Below are 17,226 nucleotides of genomic sequence, written 5' to 3'. Positions count from 1 at the left end.
GCTGAGCGGGAGGCACTCAGAACACCTGGTTCCTTGTCTGCTGGGACAAGGACAGGACCACCTGGCAGCTGCTCTGGGGCTGAGCAGCCCCCTTCGGGGTACGAGTACCACCTACCACCACCCAGAGGGGCCTGGCACCACGGACCCGACGATCCTGCCAGGTTTCTGAGAAACGACGGTCCCAGGCAGGGGGACACTCACCACACGATGGCCAACCTGGGGATGGTGAACATGAGGGCTGGCTCGTAGTCGTCAATCATGTCCTGGGTCAGGTACCCGAAGTCCAGGGCCCTGGCAGGGGAGGGAGACAGTGAGCAGGGGCGACCCACGGCCAGACGGGGGAGGGCAAGGCAGCCGCGCAACCCTCACCCACGTCGGCGCTTGGCGGCCAGCTGCTGGACGAGTCCCGCTCTGCAAGGTCCGGCGCAGGGGGCTGACGCTTGGCCTGCCCCATCTTCCCACTTCCCGACCCCACCGCTGACGGAGGAAGCAGGGGTGAGTGAGAGGTGCTCGCCGAGGGGAGCTAGTGAGGACAGCTATGCTGTCAGGCACCCAAAGCGAAAGGATAAACGAGGAGTAGAAACACTGCTCTAAACCATTTCACACTGCCAAGAAACCCGAATTGCTCTCCTGGATTTCTTCTCTCTTGCAGGTATACGAAACGCTTTCTCTACGTGCGTGAGCAAGCGCTGCTGGCATCGTCGTGCTCTAAATAAAGGGTATTTGTGTCATCTTATTCTTGAGTGACTTGAAATATCTCTCAGCGTATAACAGTGAATAATTCGTCTTTAAAATTAACAAACTGACGATGTGATATTAGACAGCTTCAAAACTTACCTACTACTAAAGCGCAAGTCACATATAAGGAACATTCTGGATTAAATCTCAGTCCCAAAGTCTATTCAGAAAATCTGACTTCCAATCTGACCCCACACGCCCCATACAAGCCATGATGAGAATAGTGATGATTCACCTCCAAAACCCAGCTCAGCACAGGTTCCATCCTGGCCTGTAGGGAAGAAGAGTGGACGAAAGGAAAGCAGGAGGGGCGGAGTGCGGGCCACCGGGTGACTCCCGGAACCAAGATGAGGAGAGGAAGAGGTGAGGACATGGGGAGGTGGGGAGCTGAGGAGAAGAGGAATGGAGGTGAGGAGGTATACAGGTGATGAGGTGAGGAGGAGGGAGGAGAAAGGAGGGGAGAAGGTGAGGAAGTGATGAGGTGAGGGAGGTGAGGGAGGTGAGAAGAGGAAGGTGAGGGAGGTGAGGGAGGTGAGGGAGGTGAGGAGGCGAGGGAGGTGAGGGAGGTAAGGAGGCGAGGGAGGTGAGGGAGGTGAGGGAGGTGAGGAGGTGAAGCAGAGGAAGGAGAAAGGAGGGGAGAAGGTGAGGAAGTGATGAGGTGAGGGAGGTGAGGGAGGGGAGGGAGGTGAGGAGGTGAGGGAGGTGACGAGTTGAGGAGGTGAGGGAGGTGAGGGAGGTGAAGGAGGTGAGGGAGGAGAGAAGGTGAGGGAGGTGAGGAGGTGTGGGAGGTGAGGGAGGTGAGGAGGAGAGGGAGGTGAGGAGGTGAGGGAGGTGAGAAGGTGAGGAGGTGAGGGAGGTGAGGAGGTGAGGGAGCTGAGGAGGTGAGGTGAGGAGGTGAGGGAGGTGAGGAGGTGAGGAGGTGAGGGAGGTGAGACAGGTGAGGAGGTGAGGGAGGTGAGGAGGTGAGGGAGGTGAGGAGGTGAGAGAGGTGAGGGAGGTGAGGAGGTGAGGGAGGTGAGGAGGTGAGGAGGTGAGGGAGGTGACGGAGATGAGGTGAGGGAGGGGAGCGAGGTGAAGGAGGTGAGGGAGGTGAGGAGTTGAGGTGAGGGAGGTGAGGGAGGTGAGGAGGTGAGGGAGGTGAGGGAGGTGAAGAGGTGATGGAGGTGAGGGAGGTGAGCAGGTGAGGGAGGTGAGGGAGGTGAGGAGGTGAGGGAGGTGAGGGAGGTGAGGAGGTGAGCAGGTGAGGTAGGTGAGGAGGTGAGGGAGGTGAGCAGGTGAGGAGGTGAGGGAGGTGAGGAGGTGAGGGAGGTGAGCAGGTGAGGGAGGTGTAGGACGTGAGGGAGGTGAGGAGGTGAGGATGTGACGGAGGTGAGGGAGGTGAGAGTGGTGTGAGAGGTGAGGAGGTGAGGGAGGTGAGTAGATGAGGGAGGTGAGGAGGTGAGGGACGTGAGGGAGGTGAGGAGGTGAGGATGTGATGGAGGTGAGAGAGGTGAGGAGGTGAGGGAGGTGTGGGAGGTGAGGAGGTGAGGGAGGTGAGAAGGTGAGGGAGGTGAGGAGGTGAGGGAGGTGAGGAGGTGAGGGAGGTGAGGAGGTGAGAGTGGTGAGGGAGGTGAGGACGTGAGGAGGTGAGGGAGGTGAGGAAGTGAGGAGGTGAGGGAGGTGAGGAGGTGAGGAGGTGAGGGAGGTGAGGAGGTGAGGGAGGTGAGGTAGGTGAGGAGGTGAGGATGTGACGGAGGTGTGCGAGGTGAGGCAGGTTAGGAGGTGAGGAGGTGAGGGAGGTGAGGGATGTGAGGGAAGTGAGGAGGTGAGGTAGGTGAGGGAGCTGAGGAGGTGAGGGAGGTCAGGAGGTGAGCATGGAGCCCTTCTCAACCACGTCAGCTCTTCCTGCAGGGTCTGGGCCCAGAGAAAGGGGACACTGGGGCTGAGGAACAGTCGTGTGAGTGGAGGCCCCGTGGCATATGCACATGGTGCCCCTGTCCCGGTGCAGCCCTCACCCAGGCCCGGGGCAGCAGGAGCCCCGCCATTCCCGGGTGGCCTCACCTCTCCACCGTCTCACAGAACAGCACGATGACCTCCTGCTGCACGTAGTACTCCCGCGGGGACTTCACGGGCACCATGGCCGACACGTAGCTGCAAACAGAGAAGGGAGTGAGGGCCATCTGGTACCTCCCGGAACCAAGGTTGTCTTAACTGACAACCAAATGAGGTCCCTCCAACTGGAGCCCAGCTGCATCTCAGCAGCTTCATAAACACACACCCCCAGCATCACCGTTTATATTTTGAGCCAAAGCTCCTCCCAGGGTCAGGCCTCAAGTAGCACCTCCTTGGATCCCACAGCCCTGCCCACCCCGGAACCGCCACTGCCCACTGCCCTGACGGTCCCCAGCCTCCAGGTAGTGAATGACCCTGTGCAGGGCGGGCGGACAACCCCTGGGCCCCCACGCAGGGCAGGGCCAGGGGGTCCACCCACTCCCCAGGTGAGAACATTTTTCTGTCACTATTTTTTCTTGTTATGAAAGCTCAGTTGGAAAGATGTGGAGCAGACAGAGCCGGCCGAAGCTATTAGGCTCATTTGTGGCGCCCACTCCCTAGAGAACAGGCTGGAATGCCTGACTTCCTTCTGGGGCCCACACGGCACAGGACAGACAGTTTTCATCAACCGGGCCACCGTGGACGGGCTCTGGGGTCCTGCTTCTCATCTACCTCCAGCGTCTCCGTGTCTGTGGACACCGCGCAGGCCCCTCCCCGCAGTCCCGGGTCCTCCACAGCCTGTCCTGTGAGGGCCCCAGGGACCACGCCATGTCCTTTGCCGCGGGCGGGCGGGAACGCCCCAGGGAGCTAGTGGGGGTGCGAAGGGCAGACCCGCTGAGCTGGAGAGGCGCCCCCCTCACCCCACGGAGCTGGGGGCCCCAGCAGGCCCCCGAGCGACCTCCACTTCCTCCTGGCTCCTGCCGCGTCCCACGTCTGGGCACAGAGATGTGCTGGGGGCGGGGCGTTGTGCTGACCGTGACCTTCACCCGCAGGACCACCAGAGTCAGAGGTGCTGGGCGGGACCCGGTGTCCCTTGCGTCCCTGGGTCGCCTCTGCCCGCCTCCGCCCCTCCCCGTACGCCGTGCCCCCGACCCCCGCGACGGCCCGGAACCAGCCCGCGCCTCCCTCCGCGGAGTTTTCCTGCTGCAGACGCAGAGCCAGCGGAGCTGCCCACCCCCAGCCCTCCCCACGGGGCAAAGGGTTAGGGTTCCTCGGTCACCTCAGCTCGAACTCGGCGAACAGCACGTCGAAGTGCCTCAGCGCCTCCCGCATCTTCTCCGTGTAGGTGTTGAGGTCCCGCAGCGCCTGGTCGCGGAGGGCGCCGCGCACGTCCTCCAGGCTGCGGGTCAGCTCCTTGGCCAGCGGCCGCATGGCCATGCTCTCCAGCTCGCGGTTCATGATGATGGAGCCAGCGGCCAGGCACTGCGGGCGGCAGAGGGCGTCAGGGAGGCCCCACGCGCGTGTCCTCGGCGCCCGGAGCGTGCGGGCTTCCGGAACCCACGACAGCGGGCGCTGAGAAAGGCCCCCCCCAACAGCGCCCGAGAAGACTGTACAGCCAGAAGTGGGACCGGATGGCAGAGCAACGGCGGGGCTGGGGCGCCTCATCCCGGAGATGCCTCCCGGGCCTCCCTTCCGGGAGCCCCTCCCTCATAGTCCTGCCCCCCTCCCCCCTCCGCTCTGGGGCGCCTGCTCCCTCCTGGTTTCTCTTAGATGCAGTGCCATCACGGCGGTGAGAACAAGTGCCCTTGGGTTTGGGGGCTCCATGCAGGGGCCTCCGGGCCATGTGACTCCTGTCCCCTCCCCACCCGGTCCACAGACGCCAGGTTCCGGCCCTACTCCAGGTCCACCGCACCGGGACTGACTGCGGCTCCCCAGGAAATCGGTTCTAGGAAGCAGACGCCTCGTGTCCATAAAGGCTCCCTGCATCACCTCATGGCTTGCACAGCTGCCCCTGACCCTGGGACCCGCTTTGCAGAGCTGAGCACTGAGGCTGGGGGGAGAGACGGCCTACCCAGGGCCCCAGCAGGGACGCCCAACCAGGTGCGGCTCAGAGGAGCCGGGTGGAGTGGGCTGAAAGGGGGGAGCCGGTGGGCACGAGGGCCCGGCAGCGTGGGGGAGGGGGGCATTCCAGGAGTCCTGCAGAGCTGAGGCGGGGAGGACGGGGCAGCGCACACCCCTAGGGTCCCGAGAGCAAGGCCAAGGGGTCGTCTGGGTGTCCCATGGGTCACCACTGGCTGGGGTGAGGCTGGTCCTGCCTCCCCGGGCGGACACCTCCCTCCCGTGCCTCAGGCTCCTCCTCGGGAGGTGAAGACCAAGATCGGAGGGGCTCTGTGAGTGGCAGCTGGAGTGTGGGCCAGGGCATAGTCGCCCCGCCCCACAAGAAGAAACAGTCCTGCGGGTGCAGGACGGGCAGTGCTGTTCCGAATACCAGCATTATTGTAATAAGAACCGCTTTTAGGCCCTACGTGTCTGGGGGCCTGAGAACCTCATAGAAATCACATGTGAGGCCTCGTGTCTATATTTGCTTGTGTATAGTTTCCAGGGAGCATGTTCTCGCCTCCCCGCCACCCTACAGGCTCAGCACCATCTGTAACCCTTGGAGGAGGAGACGCCGGGCCCTGCAGCACCGTGACCCCGGACCCCGGCAGCCACCCACTACCTCGGCGCCAAACCAGAGCTGGCCGGCCAGGTTGTCGTGCCGGATCTCCTCGGGGAACTTGACACAGAAATCCCGTGGGGCGCGGTCCTGGGGGATGCACACATCCATGATCTGGTTAATGATGTTTAACACGTTGTCCTGAAACAGAAACAGGACGTGCGCTAAGACGCAGCTCCAGCTGGCGGCTGACAGGACTGCTTGGAAAGTTGGAGAAGCAAGCCCAGTGCAGGTTAGGGTGACGAGGTGATGTGGTAGCACACGTGGGCCTGCTCTGCAACTGCTACAAGGAGCTCAAACTTTCCAGAAGTATCCAGAGTGAAGAACACACCCTTCCCCACGTCCAGGTGTCCAGAGCACCCGCCACGAGGGCTGAGGGCGCGTCCCACGTCAGTCACCAAGTTCACGGTGCATCGCCCTTTGTGACGGCTGTACCTTTCCCTGCGGAGCCGCGCACCTGGGCTCCCTGCAGCCTCAGCCACGATGACCGCCCCGAGCATCTCTCTGAACTTCTGTACACAAATTTCTTAGGAGAGAGCTGGAGGAATGGAATTGCTAGGTGGACAGACACACAAAAAGTGGATTTTCACCGCCCACTTGCTGTGCTGCTTTGATTAACATATAAGCCTGTGTCACCCTGGGCATGATTGCGACACAGGCAAGACCTGCTGTCGGGACAGACATCACTAGGAGACCACGTGTAAGACTGGTCTTCTCAAACCTGTTCTACTGCATCTTAAATTACATCCCATTCTTTTCTCAAAATTGTCCTGTTCTTTAAACGTCTACCATCCATTCAGTAGAATTGTAAGAATGTTGAAAGTTTAGTTTGTTTCTTTAATTTGTTAAAGGTAAGATTAATACCCATTCATCCCAGAGAAACTGGAAACATGGGCAAGTGGAGGGGCAGGGAATGTCCTTGGGACAGTGACTGCAGGTGGCACGCTTCCTTCCGGTTCTTGTCCCCGTGGGCTGCTTCCCATCCGCAGCACGGTTGGGATCATCTGTGGACGTTATTTTGTACTCTGCTGCTGTCATTTACTGTTGGGACGTGTTATTATCACTTTCCACAAATCCAGCTTGTGACGGGGAGCCACGTAAGATTCCAGCACACGGACCATCCTTTGAACTCCCTGCTTCCTCTTCTGCTGGACACTTACGTCATTTCTAATTTACCGTGAGTAAGGCAATCACCACGGCGGTGCCTGACACTGAATTTTGGGTTAGTCCCTCAGAATCCACTCATCCCTAGAAGCAGCATTACAAAGTCAGAGTGTGACGTGCATTTATAGGCCCTAATTACATTCCACCAAGCTGCTTTCCAAAAAAAGACAGCACACCCTCACCCTCAGCAGTTTCGTATCTCAACAGTCCTCCTCTCCACCCTCTGAGGCTTGAGTTTCATTTTTCTTAGGCAGTAGATGTGAGCGGGAAGCATGACTTTCTAATGCAAACAACTGATGCACTAAACTCTGAAGGAAATTCTGCACCATAAGGAAATCGCACAAAACATAAAAATAAATCCAACCAACATCAAGTGGTCCTACTGTCAGCTCTGTTTAAAAGGTTTTCTGGGTGGGCAGGTCTCTTTCTCACGATTCAACAAAGTAATGAACAAATAGTGGCAAAAATAACAGTAAGGGCTCAGAAAACGTCAGCTGGTATTGAGAGCCAGGAATCTTAGCCCAGCAAGGCGGCAGGGCTTACCCAAAGTTGTGTGGCCTTTTAGTGGCAGTGATCCCACCCTGCCCAGCCCCAGGATGGCAGCTGCCTGAGGGTGAGGGCTTTTTCCCTGCACTGATGGGTCCCCAGTGATAGAGCAGTGCTGAACACACAGTGTCCCTCAACGACGTTTACCGGGGCGTCTGATTCCACCCAAGGTGGGGCAACATGCATGAAATTTACCTCTTCAAACAACAATAATGGAAGCAAATGAGACAGGGGTTGTCCAGACACTGGACGTCAGGCAATAAGTGATCCCAGAGAGAAGAGAAACAAATGAGGTGGGAGCTATGACTGCCCAGCTCACTGCCTGGAGGGAATTTTCAGGTCGTGGCACAGACAGAAGGTACCCACGTGGGACCCAGCAAACTCCCTAGTTGAAGAGACAGAGCTGAGAGCCCGGGGAGACCAAGGCAGCCAGAATCCAGAGGACAGAGTCGCAGACATAATTGAGCTGCCCAGGGAGACAGCCTCTGGGGAGGCCCCTGAGTATTCATTCAGCTGGGCACAGGGCCGAAGAGTAGAGAAGTTCACGGTTCACAGGGCATTGGGTAGATACCGAAAGTGTCTCGCCTCAGTAGCGGACTATTCTTAGCCCCAGACTAAACACAGCTCTGATCCTGCCTAACACCTTAAAGAAACAGGCTACAAAAGGATCAAACCATTTCTAAGTAACCAAACTGTATCACAGAAAAAAGCTCAAAAAAGTTTATGGAAAAAAATATTCAGCTCTCAGCAAGGTAAAATTCCCAAGGTCGGGCATCCAATTAAAAAATTACCAGGCTTGGGCTTCCCTGGTGGCACGTGGTTAAGAATCCGCCTGCCAATGCAGGGGACACGGGTTCGAGCCCTGGTCCGGGAAGATCCCATATGCCACACAGCAACTAAGCCCCTGCACCACAACTACTGAGCCTGCGCTCTAGAGCCCGCAAGCCACAATGACTGAAGCCTGTGCACTGCAACTACTGAAGCCCGCGCTCCTAGAGCCCGTGCTCCGCAACAAAGAGAAGCCACCATGACGAGAAGCCTGCGCACCGCAATGAAGAGTAGCCCCTGCTCGCTGCAACTAGAGAAAGCCCGTGTGCAGCAACAAAGACCCAACGCAGCCAAAAATAAATAAATAATTTTTAAAAAATTATTTAAAAAATTACCAGGCTTGCAAAGAATTAGGAAAATATGACACACGATGAAAAGAAAAAGCAACCCATCGAAACCAACCCAGACCTGACAGAGGCGATAGAACAGGGGATGAAGGCAGCTGTCATAACTGACTTGTGTGTGTTCAGAAAGTTACATAGAATCAATGAAGAAACAAAAAGGTCTCAAACATCCAGAGACAAAACTTACAGTATCTGAGGTGAAAACAAAAATACACCGGATGGGATTAACCTCAGATTAGACAGGTCAGAAAAAAAGAACAATAAACTTGGAGACACAGCAATTGAAACTTCCCAAATTTATCAGAGAGAAAATACCAATAATAATAATAGAAGAGACCATCAGTGAGTTCTAGGACAACCTCAATATGTCAAAATATGTATAATTCAAGACCCAAGAGGAGGAGAACTGAAACAAAAAAATATGTGAAGGAATAGTGACTAATTTTTTCCCCAAATTTAATGACAACTATAAACTCACAGATCCAAGAAGTTCAATGAACCCTAAGCACAGGAAACACAAAGAAAGCGATACAAAGTCACAGCATAATCAAATTGATGAAAACTAATAAAAAGAGAAAATCTCACAAGTAGCAAGAGAAAAAATTGTACATACAAGGAACAAAGGTAAGATGACATTAGCGTTCTCACTGGAAACAATGCAAGTGAGAAGAGTGGAAGAACATCTTTCAAGTATTGAGGGGAAAATGATAACTTAGGATTCTAAACCCAGCAAAAATAGCTTTCCAAATTGATGGCAAGATAAGAATTCATGACCAGCAGACTCGCACTACAAAAAATGCTAAAGGAAGTCTTTCATGCAACAGGGAAAAGACACCAGATGGAAATTGAGATCTTCACGAAGGAACAGAGAGACCAGAAAGGGCGACCGCACGGGAAAAATGCAAGAGCCTTTATTATTGTTGAATTTTCTTTGCAAAACATTTGACTGTTTAAACAAAAACACTGACAATATAGTGTGAGTCTAAACACATGTAAGACAAACACGTATGACATAAAGACATAAGACTACTTTCAAAGAGTTCGAGACCACCTCACACATACAGTAGGAACCTTACAGGGGCTGATCCCATCTGTCCCTCCCAGATCAGCTGCTGTTACTGCTGCTGTTGCTGTGGGTGATGGGGTGGACAGTAATAAAAATAGTTAATAAAATCTAAATGTAATTTACCATATCAACAAACTAAGAGGAAAGGAAAACACACGATAACCTCAACAGACACAGAGCATTTGAAAAAAATCCAACATCCATCCATTCCTGATAAAACTCTCAGCAAGCTATGAATAGATGGCAACTTCCTCACCCTGAAAAAGAGCATCTATGAAAACCCTACAATAGCTAACATCACACTGAATGGTGAAAAACTCAATGCTTTTCCCAAAATTGATCTATAGATTAAATGTGACCCCAATCAAAAACTCAGACTTTTTTGTAGACATCTACAAGCTGTTTTTAAGTTTTATACGGAAATGCAAAGAACCTAGAACAGCCACAACAACTTTGAAACAGAAGAACAAAGTTGGAGATCTGACGCCCTCTGATTTTACAACTTACTTTAAACCTACCATAATTATGACAGTGTGATACTGGCCTTAGGACAGATCAGCGGAACAGACTAGAGGACCCAGAAATAGACCCACACAGATATGGACAAATGACTTTCAACAAAGGTGCAAGAACAATTTAGTACAAAAAGGACAGTCTTTTCAGTGAGAAAGGATGGTCTTTCAACAAATGATGCTGGAACAATTGAAAATTCATTTGCAAAAAAAAAAATATGAATGTTGGTTGAAAGCTCACACCATATACTCAAGTTAGGTCAACATGGATGAGAGACCTAAATATAAAACCTCACAACTACTGAAGCCCATGTGCCTAGAGCCCATGCTCCGCGACAAGAGAAGCCACCACAGTGAGAAGCCCATGCACCACGAGGAAGAGTAGCCACTGCTTGCCGCAACGAGAGAAAGCCCGCGCGCAGCAACAGACCCAATGCAGCCAAATAAATAAATAAATATAAAACCTTTCTTTCTTTCTGAAAGAAAATGAGAAAATTTGATGACCTTGGGTTAGACCAAGATTTCTTAGATATGACACCAAAAGGATGATCTATATAAGAAAAAAATAGGTAAATTGGGCTGCATCAAAATTTGAAACTTAGGCTCTTCGCAAAACTGCTAGGAGAATGACAAGCTACTCCACAGACTGGGAGAAAATGTTCGCAAGTCATTGTCCGATAAGGGATTTAGTGTCCTCTTGTGGTCATCCCTCTGTGCCTGTCTGTGTCCTAACTGCCTCTTCTTGTAAGGACATCACTCAGATTGGATCAGGGCCCACCCCAGTGACCTCATTCTACCTTAATCAGCTCTTTAAGGGCTCCACCTCCAAATGCAGTCACACCTGAGGCGCTATGAGTTAGGGCTTCAACACATGAATTGGGGGCGGGGCGGGGGACACACTTCAGTGCATAACAACAATCCAGAATTCATTTCATCCTACTGCGCCATCAGCATGATTTCTTAAATCCTCTATGATTTTCTGAAGCAAGAAGGAAAACGAAAACCCGTGCAAACGTCATCAGAAACCACCTGCATACTCATGTGTGCCCTAGCCCACAATTTTCCTGAAGGAAGTTCAGTTTACGCAAAGGCGCATTACTTAGATTCCTTCTAACTGGGATGAGAGTCAGCCCAGCGAGGCTGAACCGCAGTGCACCTGCCTCACCCTCCACAGTGCCACACGGGAGAAGCTGCGGTTCACTGGGCCTCTGCTGCGTGCCTGGTCAGGCTGGAGACTTAGCTAGAAGACTCCATTTCGGGTCAGAAGGTTCAAAACACCACACCCAACCAGCCTGTCCGGCTGACCCCAGACAGAAGGTATGACCTGAGCAGCACTGAGACCAACGTGAAGACCCGCAGGGGCCCCCGGGAAGCAGAGCCGGGCCAGGCTGGCGTTGCCAGGCGTGCTCTGCACAGATGCCCCCTGCTCAGCTGAGGGTCCACCTGGTCTGATGGGACCTGGGAGGCCTGAGGTGCCCCCGATAGGGGGCTGAGCCACTACCCAGGGCCGAGAAATTCATGACCTCTGGGTACTTGGCAGGGGCATCCACATCCTCTAGAACTGACTCACAGGTGCTGGGAACTTCAGGGGATGGGGGACCAGCTAAATCTGGAGTTGGGTGACCTCCCCAGGGCAACCGTGCTCTAAAATCAAGGCCAGCAAGTGACCCGGCAGAGTGGGCTGCAGCCAGCCGCATCCGTCAGACCTGCATGTTATCTCGGTTCTCGTGCTGGGATCACACACATCACCCCATGCTCTCGGCCTTTGTCGAAGCCCCTCCCTGACCGCAACGGCCTGCCAAATGCCCACCTCCCCTGCGCCTGCCTGTGACATCATCCTATGTCACATAGGATGTCACCTCCTATGACATCATCCACCCTCTGCCCAGGGGCACCTCTGCAAGTGAGCGCTGTTGAATGAAGGAATGAAGGAATGAATGAACAAATGAACTGGCAGCATCATGAAGGTCAATGAAAATTAGAAATGGCAAAATGCCTGTTTCGGGGAGTTCCCTGGTGGTCTAGTGGTTAGGATTCCGGGCTTTCACTGCCATGACCCTGATTCAATCCCTGGTTGGGGAACTGAGATCCCACAAGCCGATCGGCACAGCCAAAAAAAAAAAAAAAAAAAAAGTACCTGTTTCAAGAGAGATGTTAGAAATAAAAGTGACTTTCCAACCTAAATAGCTGAGCTTTGTAGAAATTCACTGTAGTGCGAGCCCCTGACAAGACAAGGAGCCCCAGTAACTGGCCAGTGAAACAAATGGGACAGTGACAAGCCTTTATAAAGTCACGGTACACACAGGGAGGCTCACTCTGGCGCCTCTTCTAAGTCCGTTTTCCTGGGGCGGGCAGCTGAGTACAGAGCCAGCACCCAGGATGCCTCAGCCATAACTTTCAGCCACGCGTTTGTGGGGAGAGGAGTCCTCCCAGCGGGCCTGGCTGCCGCCCTCTGCGAGGCCTGCGTGCGAGGCTGGCCCTGGGCTGCCGTCCGGGAGCTGGGGTGTCGGGATGGGGGCTCCCTGGGCCTCCCCTGCTGAGTCTGTGCTGACACCCTTCCCCCCTCCCCGGGGCTGGAGTTTGGTGTGTGCCCGGCAGAGGGGCCTGCGGAGCCTGCGGGCCCCGCAATGAGAGCCCCGGTTCTGCGTCTCTGACGAGCTTCCCTGGGGACAGCGTGTCGCTGGGGGTGGAGTGTGGCCCGCGTGACTCCACGGGACGGGGTTCTGGAAGCTAGCGCCTGTTTCCTCTGGACCTCGCCCCCAGGCCCTCTCCCTTCGGTGGTTCTGCTTCACAGCCCTTCGCTGTCATGGATCAGAGCCTTGAGTATATGTGAGCCCTGCGTGTCCTCCTGCTGGAAGCCCAGCGTGGCTTTGGGGACCCCGACACAGGGGTCTTCAGAGAGCAGTGAGAAGTGAAAGATGCTTGTGTCGCTATGTGAGCGTGAACTACTTTGGCTGATTTTTATGATTCGTTTCTCGACCTTTTTAAAGCGGCCTCACACGCATCCACTCCCAGGGCCGTCCCCCCCTCTGATTTTCCCTGCCGCGGCTCTGCAAGGCACAAGCCGAGTTTCACCCCACGCGGTCACTCTGTGTAACATGCAGTTACAATAGCCAGTGAGGGGCATAAGCGGCCTTGGGAGTAAACACAGCCCCCTGCAGGGAGCCCCACCCTGTGGTGGGGGGAGGGGGCAGAGAGAGGCCTCCTCGCTGTCAGCGGTGGGCGGGCGAGCTGAGGGCACAGGAAGGACATCCTCCGGTGGGGAAGCAGGGCATCGACAAACCAGCCAGTCGGGAGACCCTCCTGTCCCCTTGGTCCCTGGACCCTCCTGAGAGATGGGAATGGGATGGGGTGTACTCTTCCCGCCCCCTCAAGGATTCTGTAAGAACCCTTGATGCTTGAAACACACGATGGGACATTTGCTTCCCCAGACCCACCCCTGTGATCTAGGACGCACAGCCCTCACCTCCCCGGTGGAGACTCAGACTGGTGGGCTGAATACACCGAGAAGGTTCTGGAACTTGGTGAACGACCCAGACGGTCACTTGACAAAACTTGCTTCATCCACGTGCTCTTGTGCTGGTGAAGCCTCCCGGGGTTCAGGTAACCGAGAGGAATTCCCAGCATGGTGTCCAGGACCAGCTGAACCCTACAGCAGGAGGTCGCCACCCTGCCAGCTCTGCGGCGGCCCCGCGGGCCGTCGTCCCCTTCCCCGTGCCGGCTCCTCGTCCTCCCACGTTCCTCTCCGAGGGTGTCCCGCGAACCCGCCCCTTCCAACCTGCTCTTGTCCCCGGGATGTCCCCCCCGCCCCACTCCGGTCCGGTTTCCCTCCCTGAGACGGCTCCCCCGGCCCGCGCCCTCCTTCCCCTCCGTCCCGCCGCTCACCTGGCAGGAGCGGAACTGGCTGACGAGCAGCGTGCAGCGCTGGGGGTCCTTCCGCCCGTCCAGACTGTCCAGCTCGGCCGCCACCTGGCTCAGCTCCTCATCCGCGTGGTAGAACTGCGCCAGCAGCTGCGGGTCCGACCGCTGCGGGGAGAGAGGGGGTGAGCGCCGCCCGGGGGGGCGTGGCCTTGTCCCCACCGTGGGCGGGGCCCGTCACCCCGCCGGCTCCCCTGAGGCCCCGGAGGCGGGGAGAAGCACCCCAGACGAGGGCTGGGGAGGGCCGGGGCGCGGGACGGTGGAATCAGCGCTCAGAAAGGAGTTTTAGTCCTAAACTAAACTGAAGTGATGAAGGCGGCCGCTGAAGGAAGGGCGCGGCCCGCTCCCCAGCCTCCTCCCAGCGCTCAGCCCAGTTTCCACGACCCAGGAGGTGCGGGGCTTTGTGGCGGGAAACGCTTCTCTCAGAGGCTCACCTCCCACGAAAGGCACGGGGCGTTCTTCTGATTCTGGGTCTTCAGGCGTAACCCCACCCTTGGAGCGAAGGCCCAGCTCCGTGCGCCTCCGCCCGTCCTGCCGGCCACGTGACCGCCCAGGTCTGTCCCCAGCTCCAGCCCCGCCGGCCACGTGCTGTCCTGTCCACACGCTCACGCCCACCCCAGGCCTCCGCGCTGTGCTCCCTCCAGCCGAGGTGCCAAGGGCTGTCCCCTTGGATCTGAGTCTCCAGGATTAGGACAAGCACACGGGAAGGGTTGCAAAGCCCTCAAACATGTTTTTATAAAAGGTGCCCTTCAGGATGGGACAGAGAAAGACAGAAGAGAAGGAAAGACACCCAAATCAACCCTCGGTTCCCTCCTTCTTCTACCTAAGAATCAGCACATGGCTGTCTTTACACCCTACATTTTGTTGAACATAAGGTAACTTATTTTTGTAATTTCTCTCAGCTCTCTGCTCGATGGAGCCCGTATTCCGCCCCCTTCCCCTACGTGGCCCGTCCCAGGGTGGTTCTTTCCTCCGCTCAGGGGACTTGGTCATTCATCAGTGCCTGACTCTGGGTCACTCGGGACACTGGCCCAAACCCCTGGGGTGGTGAGTAAGCCCCTCCGGTAGGCTGAGCCGACCTCAGGCAGGGGGGAGGGGGGCTTCAGTGATTGGCCCAGGAGGCGGACATGTGACCCAGGCAGGGCCAATGGGAGACCTCCCTGGGACTTTTCCACAGTAGAGTGGCGGGGATTCACCGATCCTTGCACACACCCAGCAAAGGCACCTGCGCACCCACTGCCAAGGATTCAGGGCTGGGGGCATGGCCAGGAATGGGGCAGGTCCAGACCCTGGCTCCCGCCATGGGCTCAGCTGACTCACGCCCAGGAGGGCCACCAGTGACCCCTCTGTGATGAGACAGGAACCAGGTTGGGGTCAGGGGCTGGCAGTACACTTTTGCCCCTTTCCTGTTGTGCTGACTGGAAGGAAAGACGGAAGGAGAGGGTCTGGGAGGTGGGGAGCCGGCTGACTCTCTGAATGGTGCCCTCACCCACTGTCCCTGCCACCCTGAGTCAAGCTCCCCCCACCCCGACCCACATCCCTCCATTAAGGCCCATTTGGACCCACTTCCCACCCTGGAGCCTCCTCTTAGTTTCAGAAGCTGGGAGGAGGGAGAGACACCCTTGCCCTCTGACCCCCCAACCGGGGTTCAATCTCGTGTCTTCAGGGCCTGGCAGACACCTACATAGGGGAGAAGACAAAAGGGAGCAGTGGGGCTTGTGGAGAACTGGAAAGGGCCTGCCTGCCCGGGGAGAGGCCAGGGAAGAAAACAACAGCACCCAGTCCTGGAGGACCCCAGCCAACCCCCACAAGCCTTGCGTGGGCTAAACGTCTCCGTGACCACGAACAGCCTCCCGCTCTCCCTGCGAAGGGCACGGGGTGGGCGTGGTAGAATCTGCCACCTTGGAATCGATGCACAGAGACAAACCCTTTGGGCTCACCTTGCTTTGTTTTCAGTAAATCAAAGACCTTAAGAGCACACCTACAAATGTGTCGACCATTAGCAAAAAGAGAGCTGAGCACACACACACAGAGCAGAAGCTAGAGAATAAAAAAAAAATTTTTAACCTAACAATTATCTTTATTTTGTTGAGACACAAAAGATCTGTGTGATTTTTAAATTTTTTTTGATTTTTTCTTTTGATTTTTAAATTTTAAGTGATATTCTGAGACAGCTTTCCAGCCCCCTCAGGACTGGCATTTCCAAAGAAGAATCCAAAGTTCCCTGTGTCTCCCGGGGATGCCAAGGAGCAGCAGGAGAATCTTAACCGAGTGCGGCCGCCATACTCACCCGGACACCCCAGACACTAGGGAGACAGAACCTCCGGGCAGAAGTCCAGGAAATGAATGAACACAACTTACAAAACTCAATCTGTGCTGATTAACAGAATCCAAAAGAAAATTTTGGTGCTACATTTCCAAGTATGCAGAGAATGAAGCAAACACAGCAGTCTCCAGCCGGCTCATCACTCAGGACTAAATCGGTCCAGCAGGGCAGGGTCACCCTCAGGCCAACTTGAAGGCCTGCCGACTGGAGGAAGGTAAAGATTCGGAACAGGAACTCTCTCTCTTTGGTTTGAATCAGGAAGCCTCGTTCAACAACATTTAAAATCAAATTATAAATTAGACTTTTATTTATTTATTTTATATTTATTTATTTACTTGGCAGCACCAGGTCTTAGCTGCGGCATGCAGGATCTTCGTGGCGATGTGCGGGCTCTTAGCTGCGGCATGTGGGATCTAGTTCCCTGACCAGGGATCAAACCCGGGCCCCCTGCACTGGGAGCGCAGAGTCTTAACCACTGGACCACTAGGGAAGCCCCTAAATTAGACTTTTAAATGTCCCTAAGTAAAATGTCCACAGCAAAGAAAATCAATTGATATAAATACGAAGAAGTACTCACCCAGCTTTGAAATAAAAACTATAAGAGAATAAAATAGAGCCCAGTAGGAATGTCTTTTTTGGCACACGATGTCAATATTTTCTCACAATAAATTCATAGCAATGACAGATTCCAGTGTTACAAGACAAAAATAAAATTAATGAAGGTAGCATTTAGCTTAGGAGGTTAGAAGAGTAGTGAACAAGCAGCCCCAAAGAAGCCTCAAACACCCCAAAACACAGCAGTACTGAATCAGTCCGAAGTGCAAAAGCTGACTAACTCAGAACTAATTCTGTTAAGCTGATGAAATTATCCATTCATTCAGACACCTGTTCTGCGATGCAGGATGGGGATGCGGGATGCAGATGTGAATGCAGATGTGGGATACAGGATGCAGGTGGGTGTGAGCTCAGGCCCCGCCCTCAGGAGCCCGTCTGAGCCAGGCGTGTGACAATGCTGGAGGGACCCAGCCTTTGTGAGGCTGGCCAGCTGGGCTGCGGCAGAATGTGGCATGAACCACGAGCGTCCCTAGCCCGGTGCG

General features: G+C 55.1%; 1 protein-coding gene across 2 annotated transcripts in view; it reads right to left on the bottom strand.

The window, feature by feature from the left end:
* Positions 1-17,226, bottom strand: part of ZFYVE28 (zinc finger FYVE-type containing 28) — a 111,472-nt gene that overhangs the window by 46,629 nt on the left and 47,617 nt on the right. For both annotated transcript variants that reach the window (XR_009540186.1, XM_060147458.1), the window contains exons 2-6: positions 13,771-13,911; positions 5,429-5,566; positions 3,989-4,191; positions 2,779-2,868; positions 202-291 (exon numbers count right to left, since the gene is read on the bottom strand). Coding sequence is in view for 1 of the 2 variants with exons in the window: in XM_060147458.1 (XP_060003441.1) it covers positions 202-291; positions 2,779-2,868; positions 3,989-4,191; positions 5,429-5,566; positions 13,771-13,911 (662 nt within the window). In the remaining variant the exon portion in view is untranslated. The remainder of the gene's footprint in view (positions 1-201; positions 292-2,778; positions 2,869-3,988; positions 4,192-5,428; positions 5,567-13,770; positions 13,912-17,226) is intronic.

This window comes from Lagenorhynchus albirostris, chromosome 4, assembly GCF_949774975.1.
Source record: "Lagenorhynchus albirostris chromosome 4, mLagAlb1.1, whole genome shotgun sequence".
In the NCBI taxonomy this organism is placed as follows: Eukaryota; Metazoa; Chordata; class Mammalia; order Artiodactyla; family Delphinidae; genus Lagenorhynchus; species Lagenorhynchus albirostris.
The sequence above is the reverse complement of the archived record's forward strand: the minus strand, read 5'-3'. Positions and strand labels throughout refer to the sequence as shown.